Source organism: Callorhinus ursinus, unplaced genomic scaffold (genome assembly GCF_003265705.2).
Source record: "Callorhinus ursinus isolate GAN/ISIS: 27379988/994484 unplaced genomic scaffold, GSC_fseal_2.0 scaffold62, whole genome shotgun sequence".
In the NCBI taxonomy this organism is placed as follows: domain Eukaryota; kingdom Metazoa; phylum Chordata; class Mammalia; order Carnivora; family Otariidae; genus Callorhinus; species Callorhinus ursinus.
In genome coordinates, this window is record NW_027397124.1 from 8,361,887 (window position 1) to 8,383,884 (window position 21,998).

Below are 21,998 nucleotides of genomic sequence, written 5' to 3' on the forward strand. Positions count from 1 at the left end.
TTTCATACTAAGAATATTGCCATAAACATGGTTTATGAGCTTTGATTTGGTCATATTTGGGCCCTAGAATGTATAGTTGTCCAACAGTGTGCCAAACAGGCTACACAGTTTATTAAAAAAATTTAAAACCTTTTGAAAATGTGACCCTGCCTGGTTGTGGTCTGCTATCATTTTTAAGTCAACTCTATGGCCAAATAGTTCAAAGTATACTCATCTGGCCCCCAGTTCTTAAAATCCTAAAAGATTAAAGTGAACTGTATTACAAATATTTTTTCTGTATGCCAGATTTTCAAGTGGGGACATGAAGGACCAAAATAATAGTGAGGGTGTTAAACAGCTCATCTTCAGACTACAGCTGGAAGGACCACCATCTAAGGTCAAATCTGTTGCTTTCACCTGGATTCTTCTCTTGCTCTACTATTGCTCTCCCATTCCATGTGCTTCTCAGACCCTACTCCAAAAAGGGCTGTAATGCAGGTTGTAGTCTAGGAAGGGATGGAATTGACAGAGGTGTAATATACAGAATGGAAAGTTACAACCAAAGGTATAGCCTTTTTAAAAAATTTTAAATTTTAGTTAACATATAGTACAATATTGGTTTCAGGAGTAGAATTCAGTGATTCATCACTACATACAACACCCAGTGCTCATCACAATAAGTGCCCTCTTTAATTCCCATCACACATCTAGCCCATCCCCCACCCACATCCAATTGGTTCTCTATCATTAAGAGTCTCTTATGGCTTGTTTCCCTCTCTCCTCTTCCCCCCCCTCCCATATGTTCATCTGCTTTCTTAAATTCCACATATGAATGAGATCATATGGCATTTGTCTTTCTCTGACTGACTTAGTCAGTTCACTTAGCATAATACACTCTAGCTCTACCCACATCATTACAAAGGGCAAGTTTTCATTCTTTTTGATGGCTGAGTAATATTCCAGCGTGTGTGTGTGTGTGTGTGTGTGTGCGCACACACGCACACACACACACACACACACACACCCCACATCATCTTTATCCATTCATCAGTCAATGGACATTTGGTCTCCCTCCATAGTTTGGCTATTGTTGATAATGCTGAGGGATAGCCTATTCTAAACAGGTATGTAGAAAATCATGCCAACAAATTAGCTATTTGTGAAACCATTTAACCATCTTATTTTGAAAGTACAGTTATTAATTACTAGTTACTTTATTAAATTAATCTCATCCATTAAACTGATCATATCATTATGTCCACCTCAGCCATGAACTCCCAGGATCACATTGTACTTTGTTGCCATCAGGAATTGTACCATCTCAAAATTCACTGACTCAGACATTTAACTGAGACCCAAGTTTCTAGTCACAAGGTTACATCCCTCCATTTCTCTAGACACACATCTTCATATAAGAAGTAGCCATAGGTAGTGGTTAGTAGTAATGTTTTCCTGCCTCCTTTCATGAATGTGGAAGCCCTTTTGTACCCCTATTTTTAAGAAGTGAAATAGATTTGGGTCCCATGCCTAGAATACTTTTATTATTCTGCTTCTAGACCTGAACTCAGCATGCTCATAACTTAGCTTCATTGTCCTTTGGATTCTTTTCTCCTAGGATTTTTATAGTTCAGGTCTTACATTTAGGTCCTTAATCCATTCTGAGTTAATTTTTTTAATATGGTTTAAAAGTAAGGGTCCAACTTCATTCTTTTTGCATGTGGATATCCAATTTTCACAACACTATTTGTTGAAAAACTGTCCTTTTCCCCATTGAATGGTCCTGTCAAAAACCATTCAACAAAATAAATACCCAAGGGTTTATATCTGGGTCTCTATCCTATTCCATTGGTCTACATGTCTGTTTATAAGTCACTACCTCACTCTTCTAATTACCATTGCTTTGTAGTAAATTTTGAAATGAGGACGTCTGAGGAGTCCAACTTTGTTCTTCTTTTTCAAGATCATATTGGCAGTTCAGGGTCCCCTGAGATTCCATGTGAATTTTAGGATGAATTTATTTCTGCAAAAAAATTATTGGGATTTTGATAGTGATTGCATTGAATTTATAGATCACTATGGGTAGCATTGACATCTAAACAATATTAAATCTTCCAATCTATGAATACGGATATCTTTCCATTTATTTGTGTCTACTTTAATTTCTTTACCAATGTTGTACAGTTTTCAATGTACAAATCTTTTACCTCTTTGGCTTAAAGTTCATTCCTAAGTATTTCATTCTTTAGATGCTATTGTAATTGGCACTGTTTTCTTAATTTCCATTTCACATTGTTCATTATTAGTATATAAAAACACAGTGGAGTTTTGCATGTTGATTTTGTAACCTACAACATTGCTCAATTCAGTTATTCTACTAGTTTATTGTAAAATTTAGGGCTTTCTACATATAGGATCATGTCATTTGTGAACAGAGGTAATTTTTTTCTTCCTTTCCAATTTGGATTTTAAAATTTCTTTTTCTTGGGGTGTCTGTTAGGTTGAGTTGGTTAAATGTCCAACTCTTGGTTTCAGCTCAGGTTGTGATCTCAGGATCGGGAGATCAAGCCCTTTGTGGGGCTCAGCACAGAGTCTGCTAGAGATTCTCTCCCTCTTCCTCTGCCCCCCCCATTTGCACACACTCTCTTTCTTTCTCTCTCTAAAATAAATAAGTAAATCTTTAAAAAAATAAAATTTCTTTCTCTTTTCTAACTGGACTTAGGAAGTCCAATTGGCTAGGACTTCCAGTACTATGTCAAATAGAAGTGGTGAAAGCAGGCGTACTTGTGTTGCTCCCGATCTTGAAGGGCTTTCATCATTGATTATGCTATGAGCTGTGAGTTTTTTCTATGTGGCTTTCATTATGTTGAAATAGTCTCCTTCTATTCTGAGTTTGTTGAGTTTTTAAAAAAAATCATGTACAGGTGGGACATTGGGGTGATTCAGTCAGTTAAGCGTCTGCTTTCGGCTGAGGTCATGATCTCAGGGTCCTGGGATCGAAGCCCACATTGGCTCCCTGCTAAGCGGGGAGCCTGCTTCTCCCTCTGCCTGCCCGTCCCCCTGCTTGTGCTCTCTCACTCACTCTGACAAATTAAATAAATAAAATCTTTTTTAAAAAATCACGTAAGGGTATTCGATTTTGTTAAATGCTTTTTGTGCCTCAACTGACATACTTGTATGGATTTTTACCTTCATTCTCTTAATGTGATATATTACACTTATTGATTTTCTTATGTTGAACTATCCATACATTCTAGGAATAAATCCCACTTTGTCATGGTGTATAATCTTATTCAATTTGGTTTGCTAGCACTTTGTTGAGAATTTTTACATCAATATTCACAAGCAATATTGGTCTACAGTTTTCTTTTTATGTAGTGACTGTCTAGCTTTGGTATCAGAATCATGTTGCCCTCATAGACTGAGTTTGAGAATGTTAGCTCTTTAATTCTTTGGAAGAGTTTCAGGAGGATTATTGGTAATTCTTCTTTAAATGTTTTGTGGAATTCACCAGTAATGCCATCTAGTCCTGGGCTTTTATTTGTTGGGAGCTTTTTGATTTCTGTTTCAAATCCCTGGCTAGTTATAGATCTGTTCAAATTTTCTACTTCTTTGTGATCCAATCTTATTAGGTTATGTTTTTCTAGAAATTTACTCATGTCATATAGGTTATCCATTTTGTTGGCATACAACTGTGCATAATATTCTCTTACAATCCTTTTTATTTCTGTAGAATTGGTTGTTATATCCCTTCTTTTATTTCTGATCTAAGTTACTTGAGTCTTTTTTTTTTCTTTGTCAATCCTGCTAAAGGTTGGTCAATTTTATTGATCTTTGAATAGCCAACTCTTGATTTCATTTACTTTTTCTATTGTTTTCCTATTTTTTTTCCTGTAAGAAATAGATGTGGTTTCTTCTTTAATTCATTGGTTATTTATAGGTGTGTTGTTTAATTTCCACATATTTGTGAATTTTCCAGTTTTCCTTCTGGTGTTGATTTCTGTTTTCATTCATTGTGTTTGGAAAACATACTTTGTATGATTTCAATCTTTAAAAAAATATTCAGACTGGTTTTGTGGCCTAAAATATAGTCTATCCTGGACAATGTTTCATGTGTACTTGAGAAAAATGTATATTCTGCTGTTGTTGGGTGGAACGTTTTGAGAGGACTTTTGTATATCCACGTATTTACTCAAATTTGGGATATTTTTAGGCATTATTTATTCAAATAATCTCTCTGCCCCTTTCTCTGTTTTCTTCTGTGACTCCCATAATGCCCAAATTGATCTGTCTCTCTCTCTTTTTTTTTCGTTGCTTAGATTCAATAATTTTCAATCACCTGTCTTCAAGTTCACTGATTCTTTATTCTGCCTGGTTGAGTCTGTTATTTTATCCCTCTAGTGAAATTTTCAATTCAGCTATTATACTTTTCAGCTCCAGAATTTCTATTTGGAGATATATATACACAGAAAGATATACAGAGAGAAATTTTATATATATGTTATATATATAATAATTTATATTTATTATAAATTATAAAGGAAAACACAAAAAATGAAAGGAACTAAGGAAAATGATATAGGAATATGATATCATTTTCCTTATTTCCTTTAATTCTTTGTGTTTTCCTTTAGCTTTTGAACATACTTAAGACAATTGTTTTAAAGTCTTTTCCTGGTAATTCTGACACATTTATTCCTTCATGGATGAGACCATGATTTATTTTGTTCCTTTGAATGAACTGTGTTGCTTTGTTCCTTGGTATGTCTTGGGATCTTTTGTTGAAAAGTGGGCATTTGAAAAAATATCCACCTCTCCTAGTTTTTCCAGATTGGTTTGGAAGACCTCCCCTAGTTAATAAGATCCTGTCATTCCTATTGGAATCAGCCCAGGGTGAAGGTATAAGGTCTCTTCGGGTCTTTTCTGGGCATGTGTCCTATCTGGGCCTGTGTATATCCTTTTTAAAAATTCCCCATGTTCATGGCTGTTTTTAAATGTCTTAATTTCTCAGAGTCTCACTCCAGCTTCTCTTTGGGGGCATAGATGTTTTATTATATTTCTCTGCTTGTAATCTCTTGCCCCCAGGTATCTGTGAATCTACAGTCCCCCACCCCACAATGCCTGCCACTGCCTTGCATAGTTTTTGCCACCTGAGATCCAGACTCTGCCACAATTTCCTGTCTGAGCTCTGATTCAGGTGAGATAGAAATCAGTCTCTCTTAGGTAGCCCACAGACAGGCTAGAGTGTTTCAAATAATTTCCATTCTGCTGCTTCTGGCCAAGGGAGGGAACTGGGAATCAGTCTGCTTCCTCCTGACCACACTGTGCCACTGCCAGGAAGGGGGTGGGACAAGAGAAAGTAAAACTGCCAGGAAATTTCCTGAAGTTTTTATTATGACTTTTTCTTGCTTCTTTGCTATAGATCTCTGAACTGGTTTCCAGAGCTCCTATAAAGTTATATTAGTTAGTCTATAGTTGTTTATTTAATGTTCCCATGGGGGAGCAAGTGTTTGGAACTTCTGAGTCCATCTTGGTAATGTCTCCATGCTTTCTGATGAGAAGTCAGCTGTTACTATTAATGAAGTTTCATGATGAGTCATGTACAGCTTTCAAGCACAGTTTGCAACTTTCAACATTCTCTATCTTTCACCATTTGACTATGACCTGTCTAGGTGTGTATATCTGAGTTTATCCTACTTGGAATTCATTAAGATACATAAATATGTAGGTTAAAGTTTTACATCAAATTTGAGAAGTGTTTGTCATTATTTCTTCAAATATTCTCTCTGCCCTTTCTCTCTTTTCCGCTTTTTCCATATCTCATATATGTAGGATGGTATGCTTGATGGTGTTTTATAGATTTCTGAGGATGTGTTCATTTTTCTTCATTAATTTTCTTTTGTTTCCTCAGACTGAATAATCTGACTGGCCTATCTGCAAGTTCACTGAGTCTGTCTTCTGCATGCTCAAATCTGCTGTTGGTCCCATGAAGTGAATTTTCCATTTCAATTATTATACTTTTCAACTCCAGAATTTCTAATGATTCCTTTTTTATATGAAATTTCAATCTCTTTATTAATATTCCCTACTTCCCAAGGTATGGTCTCAAACTGAATTGTTTAGGCATGGTTACCTTTAGTTCCTGAAACATATTTTAATAGCTGATTTAAAGTCTTTATCTATTAAGGCCAAGATGGTACAGACTTCCTTAGGGTCCAGTTTTATTGACTGTTTTCTTTCCTTGGTTATATTTTTTGGTATACATTCCTCTTTCTTTGTATGTCTCATAACTTTTTTTGAGAAAGAAACTTAGTATTTTAAATAATATAATGTAGAAACTCTGGAAACCGGATTTTCCCATCTTAGGGGTTGTATTTTTGCTATTTGTTGCTGTTTTTGCTATTGTTTGTTAGTGACTTTCTTGGACTAATTCTATAATGTCTATATTCTTTGTCAGTGTGACCACTAAGATTTCTGCTCCGTTACCTCATTGATAGGTAATGAGTTGACAGAGATTTCCTTAAATTCCTTGCACCACTAGGTTTCTCATCCTTTGGTGAGGTGTTCTGTATGTGTTTTATGGCACACATTGAACATTCCAATAGTTTACAACTTTACCCTTCTACAAGTTTCTGCTTGTGTGGAGCCTCAAGGTCAGCCAGAGGTGAGCATTCAGGGCTATCTCAGGTCTTTCCTGACCATGCCATGGTCCTGCACTTACGTGTGGCATTTCAGATCCTTACAAATAGGTTGGAGTTTTTCAAAACCCTCTGTGGACATCCCATTTTTAAGATTTTCCTTTTAATTATGTTTTGGCCAGCCTCTTATTTGTCCCAAGTAATATTACCATCTCAAACAGCTTTTATGTTAAATAATTGCCACAGATCTTTTTTATGACATGCCCTGAGAATAGGACTTTCCTTAGTGAGCGAACCCTGAAGTAAAGACAAGCCTTTGGAGCTTTTCTTAGAAGTTGCCTTTCATGGCAAATTGTAACCATTCTGTTGGAATGGGGGTTTGGGAGGAGCTCCAAACCCATTCTTCCCCTGCTAGGCTGCAGGTTTTCCCAGAAACATGGTTTCAAGGCTACTACCAAGCTGGGTAGAGAGAGGTGAGAATAGGGAAAGTTTTTAAATGCCAGAAAACTCACTGTTCTTACTGAGATTCAGCCATTTCTCTTGCATAAACACGATGAGTTATAAGCTTTTCACTAAATTATACAGTTTTGAAAAAATTACTTTTGCCAGTTTTTGCTGATGTTCTCATTCTTGTTATAGAAGATTCCTGAAGTGTCCTCCCTCCTCTAGTCTTAAACTAAATGTGGGCATTTGAGATCATCACCGATGCACTGACTCTGTAAATAACAACACAGTCTGAACTGTGCACATCAGTTATTCTCTATTCTAAAAGCACATTACCTTCAGAGCTTTAAAAAATATATTTTTATGCAAGAGCCCCATCGTCATTCTATATATGGAGATTGAGGCCTAGGCATTCATATTTCTAAAAAAATCACTCCAGTTGGGGCGCCTGGGTAGCTCAGTCAGTTAAGCATCTGACTCTTGATTTAAGCTCAGGTCATGATCACAGAGTCCTGGGATTGGGCTCCGTGCTCAGTGGGGAATCTGCTTGAGATTCTCTCTCTCCCTTTCCCTCTGCCCACCTCCCCCCCGCATGTGCGCCCTCTCTCTCTTTCTCTCTCTCTCCCTTTCTCTCTCTAAAATAAATAAATCTTAAAAAAAAATTACTCCAGGTGATTATAATGTGAAACCAGATTATTTATTTTGAATCCCACAACATAAAATAGTATCTTAATATTTCTGAGGCTCCTAATTTGCCAAATGAATGAATGCATGAATGAAAGGGGTTTTAATGATATAAATAAACATAGATTTATTATCTAATAATAATCAAGGATGTATTGTAAAACCCAACTCATTCTTGTTTGGGTTTTAAACAGGACTGAACATGTAGTAAAAATATCACTGAGTTATGTATATTGAATATATTCATAAGAGTGAATGACATGTGGAATCAAATAGATTTCAAGTGGTTATTCCTTAAGTTGATATTTTGTTGTGCAAACTATTGGTAACATATACATTCTCAAAATATTAGAAAATATAACACTAGGAACAGCTATTAACAAGGTGCCAGGCACCTTGTTATATGTCTTATACGTATCCTTTTAAAAACCCTTAAGAGATAAATACTACTATTAGCTCCATTTCACAGATGATGAAATGAAAACTTAGCAAAGTTATGTAGCTTGCTCAAAGCCTTATAGCTAATAATGATAAAACTGGGATGTGCCCCCAGGTATTCTCACTATATGGCTTAAATTCTTAAACCAGTGGTTCTCAAACCACTGTATATTGTGTATATTGGGGTCACCTAGAGATATGTATGGATGCTGGCTCCCACCACCATACATTTTGATTTAATTGGTATGAGGTCAAACCTGGGCTCAGAGAAGTTTAAAAATTCCCCTTGGAATTCTAATGTGCAATACAGTTTGAGAACTACTGGCACAAAAACTATATTTTCTACCTTCCTGAGGAATTTTTTTTAACGTAAGAATGCTTAGAAAAATTACTTACCTCAGAATATCAGATGGTTCACTTGGTTTGTTTTTATGTGAAATGCACTTTTACAAAGTGAAATTTACGTCTAAAAGCTTATCTTTTTTATATGAAAATTGTTCAATCCAATTTATGCAATAAAAGGAAGCTGGAAATCCCATAAATGCAGGATGTGGGAGTACTGGCTGTATAATAATTCACTTAGAAAAGATACAGGGATTTGGGCAGACTTCAAAGCTTAAGGTGAACAAATAAGGGTAATGTAACTGTTGCAATAGTGCATGTGGTTGGCCATACTAGCAGAAGTACTGTGTCTGCTTCATGAAAGATAAGAATTCCAGTGCGCTCTGCTCTGGTCAGACCACATCTGGAATTGTGTTAAACTCTGGGTGTGTTTTAAGAGAAACTTTGATAGAGAGGAGACCTAGGAAAATCATTTCATGTGAAAATTAGTTAAAGGTACACATCACAGAAGATGAGGGAGACAAGATACCTGGCTTCAAATATTAGAACATGCATGAAAATGAGGACTGGTTGCAGTTTGTATGTTATAGTTCAGGTTCATGATGAGTTAAATAGACTCTTATCTATCACACGGAGATATTAACCACATATTTACAGAAAAATGTGATGTAATAGACCCAACAAGTAAACTTAGAAAACAGTCTCTCTGTAAATGGGAGACTCTTGGGTTTTTTAGAGTATAGTATTTCATATAGTTAAACTTTTTTTTCTGTCAAGATTACGGTCTCAGGTGTTTTTCTTAGCCTGGTCCACACAACTTGCTGTTTGGAGGCATCTGACTGGATATTAACCTGAAATTGTTTTACTCATTTTAATCTGTGTGTTATTGAGTACAAGTGGGAAAAAATTCTAAATATATTTAATATTAAAAATGAAGTATATATACATATATGCATATATATGCACACAGATTTATATAATAGCTATTTTATGATATACATTTGTTCAGCTCTTTGTACTAGTTATACGCCTTTTTCAAAAACATCATTGGTTAAGAATGTCATTACATTAACTCTATAAACCTCTGGATACACAATAGTTTCTCACAATTTAGACCTCCTCATTAATAGAATATTATATCTAAAACAGAATCAACATAAGAAAATGGAAAAATCACAGTTCTCTGTGATGTTTAAGAAAATTATCTTAAATTAGGCTAGAGAAGTAGAGAAAATCAGAACCAGTAAATGTATTCTCTTTATTTTTTTGTGATTTAATTTGATAAAGCCACCCTCAAAGTACAGTGCATTTGCAGCTATTTAAATCTACACTGAGGACTGAATCATTTATTTTACCTGAAATTAATTTACTTTTCCTTCAGTTCAGAATGAAAAAGGTAATAAATGATACCTAACTTTGATTTTTGAAGAACTACATTTGAAAGTGTAAGGTAGTTCTAAGTCAGTAATTTGTTTTAAGCTGTGGGACTTGCTAACTCCTAGAAACAGAACAAGGATCTTACTGTGATAGAGCCACACAAACAGTCTGTTCTCCTTGTGTATATATGTTGTATTTAGAATTTTAAAAGGATTTGATAGAATGAATACACTTTTAGGACAAGATTTGCCTGTTGAGTTTTGGTTTCTCTGACATGCAGTTCTAACATGAATGTAGCAATTTTGGAATTTTTTATATGCAATGTGCTATTTTTAAATCTTTTTCAAATACTGTATTATGCATTGTACGGTCTCTGCATGGCACAAAACAGTGTTTTTATAGCCCTTCTGGTTAAAAATTTTTGTTCTTAAGTCATGTTACGCTTGCCTTGTATGTGCTTTAAAGTTGCATTATGTATATCTCACCTCATCAGAAAACTGCCAGTTCTTTTCGCTGGAGGCAAGAGAAGGAATTTCATACCCATTAGTTTAATTGCTCTATGCTAAAACATCCAATTTTCTGTTTTATTCATTAATCTGTAAATAAAGCCTTAATATTTTCCTATTAGTTGAATTTTAACCAAAAGTATTTTGTTACTTTACATTTCTTGTCCTATTTTGTGTGTTTGACTTAATTTTGGTTAATTTGAACATGACACCTTTTCCTACTTATTCATCCATTCCAGCTTTAACTTAAGAACAGTATAAAGCTGTTTCATATTCTCTCTTTCAATTACTGTTTTTGTTTGTCTCATGAACTGTCATTGGCAAAACAGCTTCATATCTTTGGAATTATGAGCCCTCTAAATTGTGAAGAGTCTTCTGACTATTTATAAATTAGGTCTAATCTGGTAAATATAATCGTTGGCACTTCCAAAAGTCTAAGCACACAGTGTATAGTGAAAATGAGAAATCAGGAAACATAAAGTCAATTTTTAGTTTTGTCACTAACTACTCATGAACCTTGACCCTTCCCATGTGTAAAATGGGGATTTCATGCCTCCCGAAGGCAGAGCTGTGAGGATCCGAGGAGATACCTATGTGGAAGTCTTTTGTAAACTGCAAAAAGCTAGATTGTTGTCATTGTTATTACTATTATTATTCTAATTGGGGGTTTTTGCATTAAAGACGAAAATTTGAATTGTGCACAACCAATATTGCACCAGTGGCGAATTGGCAAAAACTAGTTTTTTAAGATATGTGAGAAGGTGGAAAATATGTTGAATTTGCCCAGTCGTTTAGCATTAGTGAAAGACAGTTTTGGCAGAATAATTACTTTTTCCATCCTCAAATATACTGTCTCCCTTTCCATAGAAACTATGTGAAGCAAGATGTCATATGTTTAGAATCTTTAAACCTAAAAAGAAAAAAGAGAGAGAGAGAGAGAGAAGTCTCACCTTCCAAACAAATAAACAAACTTTGGCAGGACCTGTGGGCTTGAGTCTAAGATTTCACTGTCCCACAGATTGTAAACATTACAAGACCTCGGTGAGCCATGCCCATGATCTCATTGCGACTTTGGCTTCCTCTATCTCATACCATGCACCTTAGGAAGTTCTTGGAGCAGAAGCAGATGTGATCACTTTTGTTATTTCTCCCAGTATGGCCCCAGTGCTGTGACTCACTGTCTACTGATAAAGCAGTGAGACAACCAGGAAGTCACTAGACTATGGGGTTGAACTGGCCTCACCCATTTATATTCGTTTTACATAGTTACATTATTAATACATAATTAATGCTTTTGGCTTTTTAGTATTTGTGACTGTGGCCAAGTGTCTTAAAGTCATGATCCCCTCATTATTTTTATTTTTTCACAATTCAGCAAACATTTATTGGAAGTCTGCTGTGTGACAGACACCAGGCTATATCCCAAATGAGAGTCAAAGAACAAGACCAGGCAGCTCTGTTCTTGAAGAGCTCACAACTTAATGGGGAAAGGACCCAGTAGAAAACAATCATAATAGAATAAAAAGTGTGGCTACAAGATGCCTTTGGTTTTAAATGGCCAAAGCGGATTTTAGGCCTGGTTGATTCAGCAGCTCAACAATGGTCAAAGACCCCAGGCTGTTTTCCTCTTTCTACCATTCTCAGTGTGACCTGTAATTAGTCCTTATAACTTCTAGAAGATTCCTAGGAGACAGCATCTCAGAACTCTCTGGCCATCATTGGGCCATATCTAGCCCACCCCTAAACAAATAATGGCAGAGGGAATGAGACTTAGGTGATAGGCTTAGGCCAGTCAAGATCTACCTCTGGGGTATAGAGGCACTTTCTCCAGGTGCTTCTTTATGAGAGAGTTAGATACCCAAACAAAATCAAGCCTTGGCAAATACAGGAAAATGAGGGAATGGATTTTGGAGAAAAGCATCTACAGGAATGTGGAGGGGAAGGAGTGAACCATACTGAGAAGGGCAGTGGGGGTGGATTTTATGGAGGAAATATTATTTAAGCCACTATTAAAAGGAGTCAGTTTTCAGGGCTCCCAGTAGGAGTTTTTAGGAGTTTAGAAGGGCATCCGGGTAAAGAAAATGACGTAGCCAAAGATGTACAACAACATGGCACTTAAGGGAACACCAGTAATCCTAGAAGCTGCAATATAGTTTATATGAAAGGGTACACTGGGAAATATGACCAGAGAGTGAGGTTGAGCCAGATTGGGAAAATTCTTGAGTCATGCTAATGATTTAAACCTCATCCAGAAGGAAATGAAGCCAGTAGAGCATTTTTAGAAGTCTGCCATCCTTTCGTCAATGTCTTTCTAGTCTCTTTGGAGATCTGACAGTCAATCTCAAGTCGATTCCTCAGAAGGGCCTGTGTTAACACATCCCCTAGAGTCTTCCATGTTTATAACAGTTTTATACTTGAAGGTCATTTTGGCTGGATATCAGAACATTGATTCACATTTTCTCTTGAGGTTGTTTACATAAGTTACTCTCTTTCCCTCTGCATAAAAACATTGCTACTGAAAAGGCTAAAGATAATATCTTTCCCTGAGAAGTGACCTGGTCTTTTTCCCTAGATGAGCAAATAATTTTTTTTCTTTTTTATTAATGTCCAGCAGTTGTACTAGAATATTTCTCTACGTTAGCACATTCTGGGCAAATTTGCCCAGGTATACAGGGCAACTTTCGAACATGCTGTCAGGTTTTATTTATTTCAGGAAAGAGTTTTCTTGAATCATAGTTTTAAAAATTTGCTCTATTATATTGTTTTGTTTCCTTCTTAGGGACTCACTATATGTATGCTACTTTCTCTGCCTAGTGTATGAATTTTTTGTTAGCTTTTCCCCCATCATTTCAGACTCTTCACATATTCTGTTTGTTTAAAGATATTACCTATTATGTTTACTCATTTTTGCATTTCTTCTAATATACTCTTCATTTTCAAAAGGAATTTTTCTTTCATTTCTAATTCTTTGTGGATGGGTTTCACCTGCCTTTAAAAACTGGGTTTTTTTTTTTAATTAATCACCTAATTTCTGAGCTTTGATAATTCTAATTGATATTTTCCTTTCATTGCTTCTGTGATTTTCTTTCAGCTAATTCTTTTTCTTATAATAACTCCATATGGAAAATCACCATAGTCTTTTTGTTTTGCTCATTTTTAAGTGAAATAAGTTCTCATGGTGTTTTAGGAGGGAGATGTGGGCCAGAGTTGCATTTCTAATTTCATGCTTCTCAAGATCCCACTTCTGTTATCTACCCAAGGATAGAGAGTAGACTCAGACTCCTTTGCTACCCTCCTCTCTTTTTGCCTGGACTCTATCATTCCTTCATCCCATTGTCCTTGCCTTGCTCTGTTTGGAGGCAACTCCCAGGAGTTTCTCCTTGGTATAAGGCTTTAACCCAGAAGGAGCCTTCAGTTGGTAGTATTGAGAATGCATAGAACTCAGACCACAGAAGCTCCAGCACTGTCAGACCTGGGGGCATTTCGATCTTATCCTTTAATCAGAGCCTGGTAAGTCCATTGTGCTCCTCCTCAGCTTTCCAGAGCTTTTCAGGGAGACCTAATGGCAGTCTGGGCTCCCTGGTTCCATGGCCTTCACAAGTCCTTCTGCCTTCTCTCTGCAGATTTCTGGTTTCTTAGACCATGTAGCTTTGGTAGTTTGTCCCAATCTGCTTGTACTTGGGGGTCCGTAGAGGTATCTTGTCACCTAGCATTTCTATGTTTTTTGTTTTGCTGCCCCTAGTTTCTCTGTTTCCTTAGGGACATTCAAAGAATATGCCACCATCATCTTCCTAGAATTCTTCCAGTCTTTCTTGAGGAAAAAAAAAAAGCAAAACTTGTTTTGTAATTTCAAGGTTGACAAGTGTATTAGTTTACTGACACAAATAACATCATTTTGAAAAGTGGAGTTTTGGGGCTACACTTTTGAGGTTCCCTGAAATTCTAAAAGCCATTGTTTTTGCTTTTGAGTTTACATGTGCATCTGGACCAAGGATGTGGCTAGGATTATGAATTTATTTCATCTGGACCAAGTGTGTGGTTGGGATTCACATAATTGCAGTATTGTGTGGTGGCTTTGGGGTCAGGCAGACATGGGTTCAGATCCCACTCTGCCATTTATCATTTCACTTGTCACATATTAATTTATTTCTCCAAGGTTTTCCTCATCTACAACACGGAAAGAGTACTACAACAACTTCCACTACTCCTAAGTGCTTCAAAAGAGCAATTTGGATTAAATTATGTGGGATATTTGACTGAAGGTTAATAAATTAACTCTTATAATCTTTTGATTTGGTTGCATCCTAGTGCACGCAAGTGTAATAAGGTGGCAGTGTAGAATACCATTGAAAGTATAATCATTCCTTTTGTTTTATGTAAAAGGCTTTATTGTAGAATTTTAGGGAAATTGGCAAATATTTTCAAAATAATTTTTATTAATACATCAGAATGTGAAAGTATGTCCTAGCAGAGATTGTATTTCAATGTGGTACTGAGAACAAGGCCAGTAATAATGCTCACACACTTCCCATAGCAATCAGGAGAGGCAACATGGTGTGGAAAAGATACTTTCTACTTACGCTTGGGAAGAACCTGACTGGGGTCTGTCCTTCACCATTCACTAGAACTTTGGTTTGGTTTGTTATGTCCTTGGTGAAAGCTTCCTTTTGTAGCTGTGAGTTTGCAAATTAATTCAGTGGGGTTTCTAGAAACTGGCATAGAAACTTTCAGAGAAACTTGGTGTACAACAATAAACAAGACAGAAAAGAGTATCTGCCCTCCTGGAACATATGTTCTAGGTCAAGGGCAAATAAATAAGCCACTACTGCAGAGAGTAGGAAGTGTTATAATACAGAAGAACCAGGTAAAGTACAGTAGGAACAGCTTGAACCAGACTCGAAGTTCAAGAAATTTCCCTGAAGAGAATGGTACCTTAGTCAGTAGCTGAGACCACATGGAAAGTCCAAAGCTAGTGGGAAAAATAGACAAAAAAGCCATATACAAAGACACGAAGACCTGCAAGTGGCATGTTTGAGGACATAAACTTGAAGGACTGATACATAAGCAATGTTCCCAATACTGGCTGAAGTTTAGAATCACAGGAGAGATTTTTAAAATTAAAAAAAAATTATAGGCCCTACCCCAGACTTAACCATATTCTCAGAGAATGAGTGTCCAGATTCTGATTATTAACTCCGGGGGTTGGGGGTTGGGGAGGCACTGGTTTAGGGCTTGTGTGTGCAGTTAGAGAAGGGGGATCAAGGCAGAGAAGGTGAGACTGGGAAGCCAGGGGCACACACGCCATGTGGAGTTTGGATTTTATCCCAAGGGTAGGGGAGAGCAGTGGAAGAATTTGGGGGATATGGGGATGAGATGTTTGGATTTATGATTATAAGTTTCACTAAGGTTACTATAACATGGCTCCTTGAGGGATATAGTCTAGTTTAGGAGGTTCAACATCTTTGAAACCTCAGTTTTTAAAATCTAAAATGGAAATAATATCTATTTTGCATGGTTATTGTGAGGTTTAACTGAGATAATTTATGCAAAGTGCCTAAGATATAATTGGCACTCAAAAGGTATTAATTTCTGTTACTTGAGAAAGCCATGGAGACAAATGGTTGAACATTACACAGCCATTGCCATCCATCAGGAGAGGTGAGGATTTCTGAGCAACCATCTGTTTTCAGGTTCCTCTGACAAATTCCCTTCCTGCCCACACTTGCAGCCCTAGCACAGACAGCCCACTTTCCCTCACTCCCCACCTCTCACACACATTACTTCAGTTACAGTCTCTCTGCTGACGGCTTCCAAATCTCTGACTCCAGCCTGGCTTTCTTTCCTGAGCTCCAAACACATATATACAACTGACTTCTGGATGTCTCCACGTAAACGTCTTGCAGGCACTTCATTCAAATCAGGCCTCTGATAACAACTACCATCCTTTCTCACCCCAAGAAAACAAAACAACACCCCGCCTTTCCAACATTAGCGCCACTAGGTCAAGCCAGAAACAGAGGAATCATCATTGAGTCACTGGTCCTTACCTTCTCCAGTCAGCACGCACAAATCCACACCCTTTCCTCCAGGTCTAGACAATAACCTCCTTCCACACTGCCACCACCTCTTATCTGAATGTCGTGAAACAGCCTCTGAGTTCCCAGCACCAGGCTTTGTCCCAACCTCAACTCTGCAATTCCGAGAGATCTATTGTGATACAAAATTGATTAAAATCCCCTTCCCCCGCAACTACACACACACTCAAACCTTTTTTTTTTTTTTAAGATTTTATTTATTTATTTGACAGAGAGAGACACAGCAAGAGAGGGAACACAAGCAGAGGGAGTGGGAGAGGGAGAAGCAGGCTTCCCGCTGAGCAGGGAGCCCGACGTGGGGCTCGATCCCAGGACCCTGGGATCATGACCTGAGCTGAAGGCAGATGCTTAACAACTGAGCCACCCAGGTGCCCCCCACATTCAAACCTTTTCAGTGACTTTTTTTATGCCATTAAAATGAACTTCATACTCTGTACCAAGGCATGCAGTAAAGAACCTTCAAGATCTCGGTAAGTCTCATTTTCTTCCATTCTCCCTTTCATGCTTATGCATGTAAGGCTATGATGTGCCTTACAGAGAAAATTCATGTGTTATTTATGGTGTTCTGCACTAAGGAAAACAAACAAAGCATGTCCTTTCCCTCTCAGGTCTGTTTCATGATGATGATTCCTCCACCCTGAACCCCCTTCATACTGCTAACTCCTCATCTTTTAGACTTTGTTTACAAACATCCTCTTGGGGGGCAGTCCTTGAATCTTTCCTCTTGGTGCTGTTCATTATACTTATTTCTTTATTTTTTAAGGATTTATTTATTTTTAGAGAGAAAGAGAATGGGAGGAGGGGCAGAGGGAGAGAAACTTCAAGAAGACTACCCGCTGAGCACTAAGTGCAATGCAGGGCTCTAGATCATGACCCTGAGATCATGACCTGAGCCAAAACCAAGTCTGTCACTTAACCAACTGAGCCACCCAGGAGTCCCCATTATACTTATCTCTTAATGCCCCTACTCCCCACTGGATTGCAAGCAACATAATGGCAAAAGAGCATATACAATCAATCCACGTTCTTCACAAATTCAGTTTGGGAATTTTTGCCTACTTGCTAAAGTGTTTGTAATCCCCAAATCAATACTCACAGCACCTCTGTGGTCATTCTTGGACATGCACAGAGAGGTGAAAAATTTGAGTCACCCAAAATGCATGTTCTCAGCTGGGGTTGAACAAGATGACACTCTACCTGTTTGTTTTAGCTCTCATACTGTTAACCAACATCCATTTTGTAGTCTACTTAATGACAAATTTTTCGTATCTTTGTGGGTTTTGTTGGTGATTTCACTATTTGACATGGCCCCCACATGTAGTACCCAAGTGCTCTGTAGTGTTCCTAAACACCAGAAGGCTATGATGTGCCTTACAGAGAAAATTCATGTGTTAGATAAGCCTCCTTCAGGCATGACTTATAGTGTGGTATCTATGAGTTCAGTGTTAATTAACAATATATGAGACAAGATATCTTTAAGCAGAAACACACATAAAACAAGGTCATGTATTGATCAGTTGACAAAATTGTGACCAGAGGCTCGCAGGAACCTAATGCTGCATTTCCCCTAGAAAGAGTGGTTTAGTATTTACTAATTCAGTTTTTGTGATGATGTTATAAAATATAACTACAGCAAATAATACAACTTTATTTTACTGATTTCTATATCCCCAGTAGTTAGCATAGTAACTCTCACATAAGAGTTGTTCAGTAAATATTTGTTGAAACTCAACTGCGTGTGTGTGTATATACATACACATACATACATAGAAATCACAAATAATAAAGAAATAAACTGAATTTGTTTTTTTTTTGTCAAAGGTGTACCTCGCAACCTTATCATTACTTTTTACTTTTTTAAAAAAATGCTGATCATAAAATTATTTTTGGTAACATCTTTTGTTTTTAATTTTCTCTAGGATGCTGGAGAAATGGTTCGTTCCTTTGTTGGTGGTTTGGAACTTGTTGTCAATTTACTGAGATCAGATAATAAAGAAGTTTTGGCAAGTGTATGTGCTGCTATTACCAATATAGCAAAAGATCAAGAAAATTTAGCTGTTATTACAGATCATGGAGTTGTCCCTTTATTGTCCAAACTAGCAAATACAGTAAGTAACACATCCTTTTATTTTGAATGTGTATTATCATAAGGTATCATGGTGTTGTAGTAAAAACACTAAGCTTAGAGTCCAGAGACCTGCATTCAAGCTTAATATCCATCACCTATGAGATATGAGATTTTGGTCACCTTATTTAATTTCTCTGACCCTAACCAATGTGAAAGTGTATTCTAACTGTACAATTTAATATGCAAGATCCTTAGAAAATAAGAGGCTGTTTTTTATTTCTTACTGGCAAGTAAAGTGGTGGCAAATATAAATGTTACTATAGAAGTGTTTACTGTCGTCTTCCATCACCACCATCGTTACCATTATCCTTAAGATAATGGTTCATGCTAGCTTTAGAAGTTAAACGCTCCCCGCCCCCAAGGCTTAGCAAGCTTGGATTGAAGGCATTCTTGAGCTGGGAGACTTTGGCAACCACTGTATTATTGATTCAGAGCTGTGTCCGATAGAAGAAGCAGCCTTAAGAGATAATGACTTCACCATGACCAGAGGTATTTGAGCATAGCTTGGGCTACCTCTTGGCAGGAAAATCGTAGAGCAGAAATTCAATCACTGGAAGAATGCTTGGTTTAGGAGACTTGTTAGGGCCAGTCTAACACTGAGTTCCTAAGAATAACTCCCAGATTCAGTTAAGGACACCAAGTTGTTGCCTCAATAAAGAGAACAATACAATTAATAAACAGAAGACTATATCCTATTTAGGTATAATATACCCATAGGAGTTAATTACATACAAAAAGAAGGATATAGTCTGGATAAAGGCTATAGAAAGGAAAATGGCGGACTCAAACAGGTCATTGTTTGCTGCTCTGCCTTCTCCCTGTTCGGGACCAAGGTGTATTACTGATGTAGAAGTGTTCCTAGGGTGGAGATGTTGAGTTAACCACCTATCCCAGTCAAGTGAAATGCTCCCTTAAGAATGTCCAATATTCTTTAACTATTTTTTTTCCCTAAAGCACATGCTCAAAAGGAAATCAAGCCTTGAGCAAAGAACAAATGCCAGACACTTGATCACCTTTGAGTGTATTGACTACATTCAGTAGTCAATAAAAAGAATTTAAAATTTTTTTAAAGTCATAAAAAGAAAACTCAGGATTGACCTTGGCCCATTGGGGACCACCAAAATACTAATTTCTTTCAAGACACCCCCTGAATAGCCTCCTAGCCCTTCTCCCTTGACTCATTGGCATTTTATTGGGTAATAAACATCTAGCACAGAAACATGACCTTACACGTTCATTGCAATGCATGTACAATTCATTTCCTTTGTGCAGAATAATGATAAACTGAGGCGCCATCTAGCAGAAGCTATTTCACGCTGCTGTATGTGGGGGAGAAACAGAGCAGCCTTTGGAGAGTACAAAGCAGTAGCTCCATTAGTGCGTTACCTGAAATCAAATGACACCAGTGTACATCAAGCGACAGCTCAAGCCTTGTACCAGCTCTCAGAAGATGCGGATAACTGTATCATCATGCATGAGAATGGTGCAGTAAAGGTACCGTTGATTGACTCACTTTGGGGTTTAGTCCAAATTAGGTATATGGCGGCTGGAAAGAAACTTATGTAACAGTGAGGTTTCACTTATGGTGGGTATTTGGACACACAAAACTGCCTATTTGTTGGGTCATGGCTGATGAGCGATGTGTTGGCATGGTTTATTGCTGCAGAAAAGTTGGACATAGATTTTACCTAAACCAAAGAGTATAAAACCTACTTAGTTTAATAATCGCTCCATAATTTGAATTTGATTTTTTAAAAATGTACACTGCATGGATAATCAGGGGCATTCATAATTCTACTTAATATATAATTTACTTAGCAATTAGATAACAAAATATAGGCACGAACTACAGCAAAGGAGCTGACTGAAACAACTAGACTACAACTTGATGGTCTTAACTGTAATAGCAAAGGACCAATACAAAGACACATTTTTTCAAAAAAAATCTGTGCATTAAGTTTTCTTTGCCTTTAATCAATACACAAGGAGGAGAGCTTCTAGAAGCACATAGACTTTAATATATCTATACATTCTATTCTTGAACAGGACTTGTCCAACCTAACATGCCATCTAGTAGAGCCTTTAAAAAAATGAAACTATAAAAATTAAGTAGCCTGGTAAAGTGTCTGACATATAATGTATGCTTAGACAATTGCCAGTTAGTTTAAGAAGAAAATTTCTAGGCTACTGAAGGTTTTAAAATTTAATAAGGTTTATGGTTTAATTGACATAAATGCCAGCTGTGCATGCCCTTCTGTATCATTCCTTCTAGGGCAAGTCAATGGTAATCCAAAATCACTTAGGAGGTGTATTCTGCTATGTAAAGTGATGAAACTCTGTTTACTCACCCACACAGCTTATATGTATTTGAAAAGAAGGCAATATAAGAAAAAACAACAATGAAATCTTGCCATTTCCAATGACGTGGATGGAACTAGAGGGTATTATGCTAAGCGAAATAAGTCAATCAGAGAAAGACATGCATCATATGACCTCACTGATATGAGGAATTCTTAATCTCAGGAAACAAACTGAGGGTTGCTAGAGTGGTGGGGGGTGGGAGGGATGGGGTGGCTGGGTGATAGACACTGGAGGTTATGTGCTATGGTGAGCACTGTGACTTGTGTAAGACTGATGAATCACAGATCTATACCTCTGAAACAAATAATACACTATATGTTAGAAAAAAAAAAGAAAAAGGAGATAGTAGGAAGGGAAAAATGAAGGGGGGGAAATCGGATGGGGAGATGAACCATGAGAGATGATGGACTCTGAGAAACAAACTGAGGGTTCTAGAGGGGAGGGGGTGGGGGGATGGGTTAGCCTGGTGATGGGTATTAAAGAGGGCATGTATTGAATGGGGCACTGGGTGTTACACGCAAACAATGAATCATGGACCACTACATCAAAAACTAATAATGTAATGTATGGTGATTAACATAACATAATAAAAAAATAAATAAAAGAAAAAGAAGGCAATACAAAAATGATTGGGGGAGGGAATAAGAAAGGGAAAAGTAAAGAAAGAAAATAGGGTTTGTTCGGCCCTAGACCATTCCCCCATCATCATAAGGTCTCTTGAGGGCCTCTCCATCTCCCCTATTTGCATTCCTAACTACCTGCTATTTCTACTGGAGAATAACTGTAAAGAACAGGATAGTGTTTTTTGTAAGTTTCTCTGTCATGGGATAGAGGCAGGCTTAATCCTGAGCTCTCCCTCTTGGGACCGTAGGGGCAGCATATGGAACTGTGTCTCCCTTCTCTGGTTTTTTCTTTTCTCCTTTTCCCTTTTCCCCTTTTCCTTTTCCTTTTCCTTTTCCTTTTCCTTTTCCTTTTCCTTTTCCTTTTCCTTTTCCTTTTCCTTTTCCTT

General features: G+C 37.2%; 1 protein-coding gene across 6 annotated transcripts in view; it reads left to right on the forward strand.

Annotated features, from left to right (window-relative positions):
* Positions 1–21,998, forward strand: part of ODAD2 (outer dynein arm docking complex subunit 2) — a 181,062-nt gene that overhangs the window by 109,139 nt on the left and 49,925 nt on the right. For all 6 annotated transcript variants that reach the window (XM_073885475.1, XM_073885474.1, XM_073885477.1 and 3 more), the window contains 2 exons: positions 18,420–18,608; positions 19,901–20,122. In XM_073885475.1, the coding sequence (XP_073741576.1) occupies positions 18,420–18,608; positions 19,901–20,122 (411 nt within the window). The remainder of the gene's footprint in view (positions 1–18,419; positions 18,609–19,900; positions 20,123–21,998) is intronic.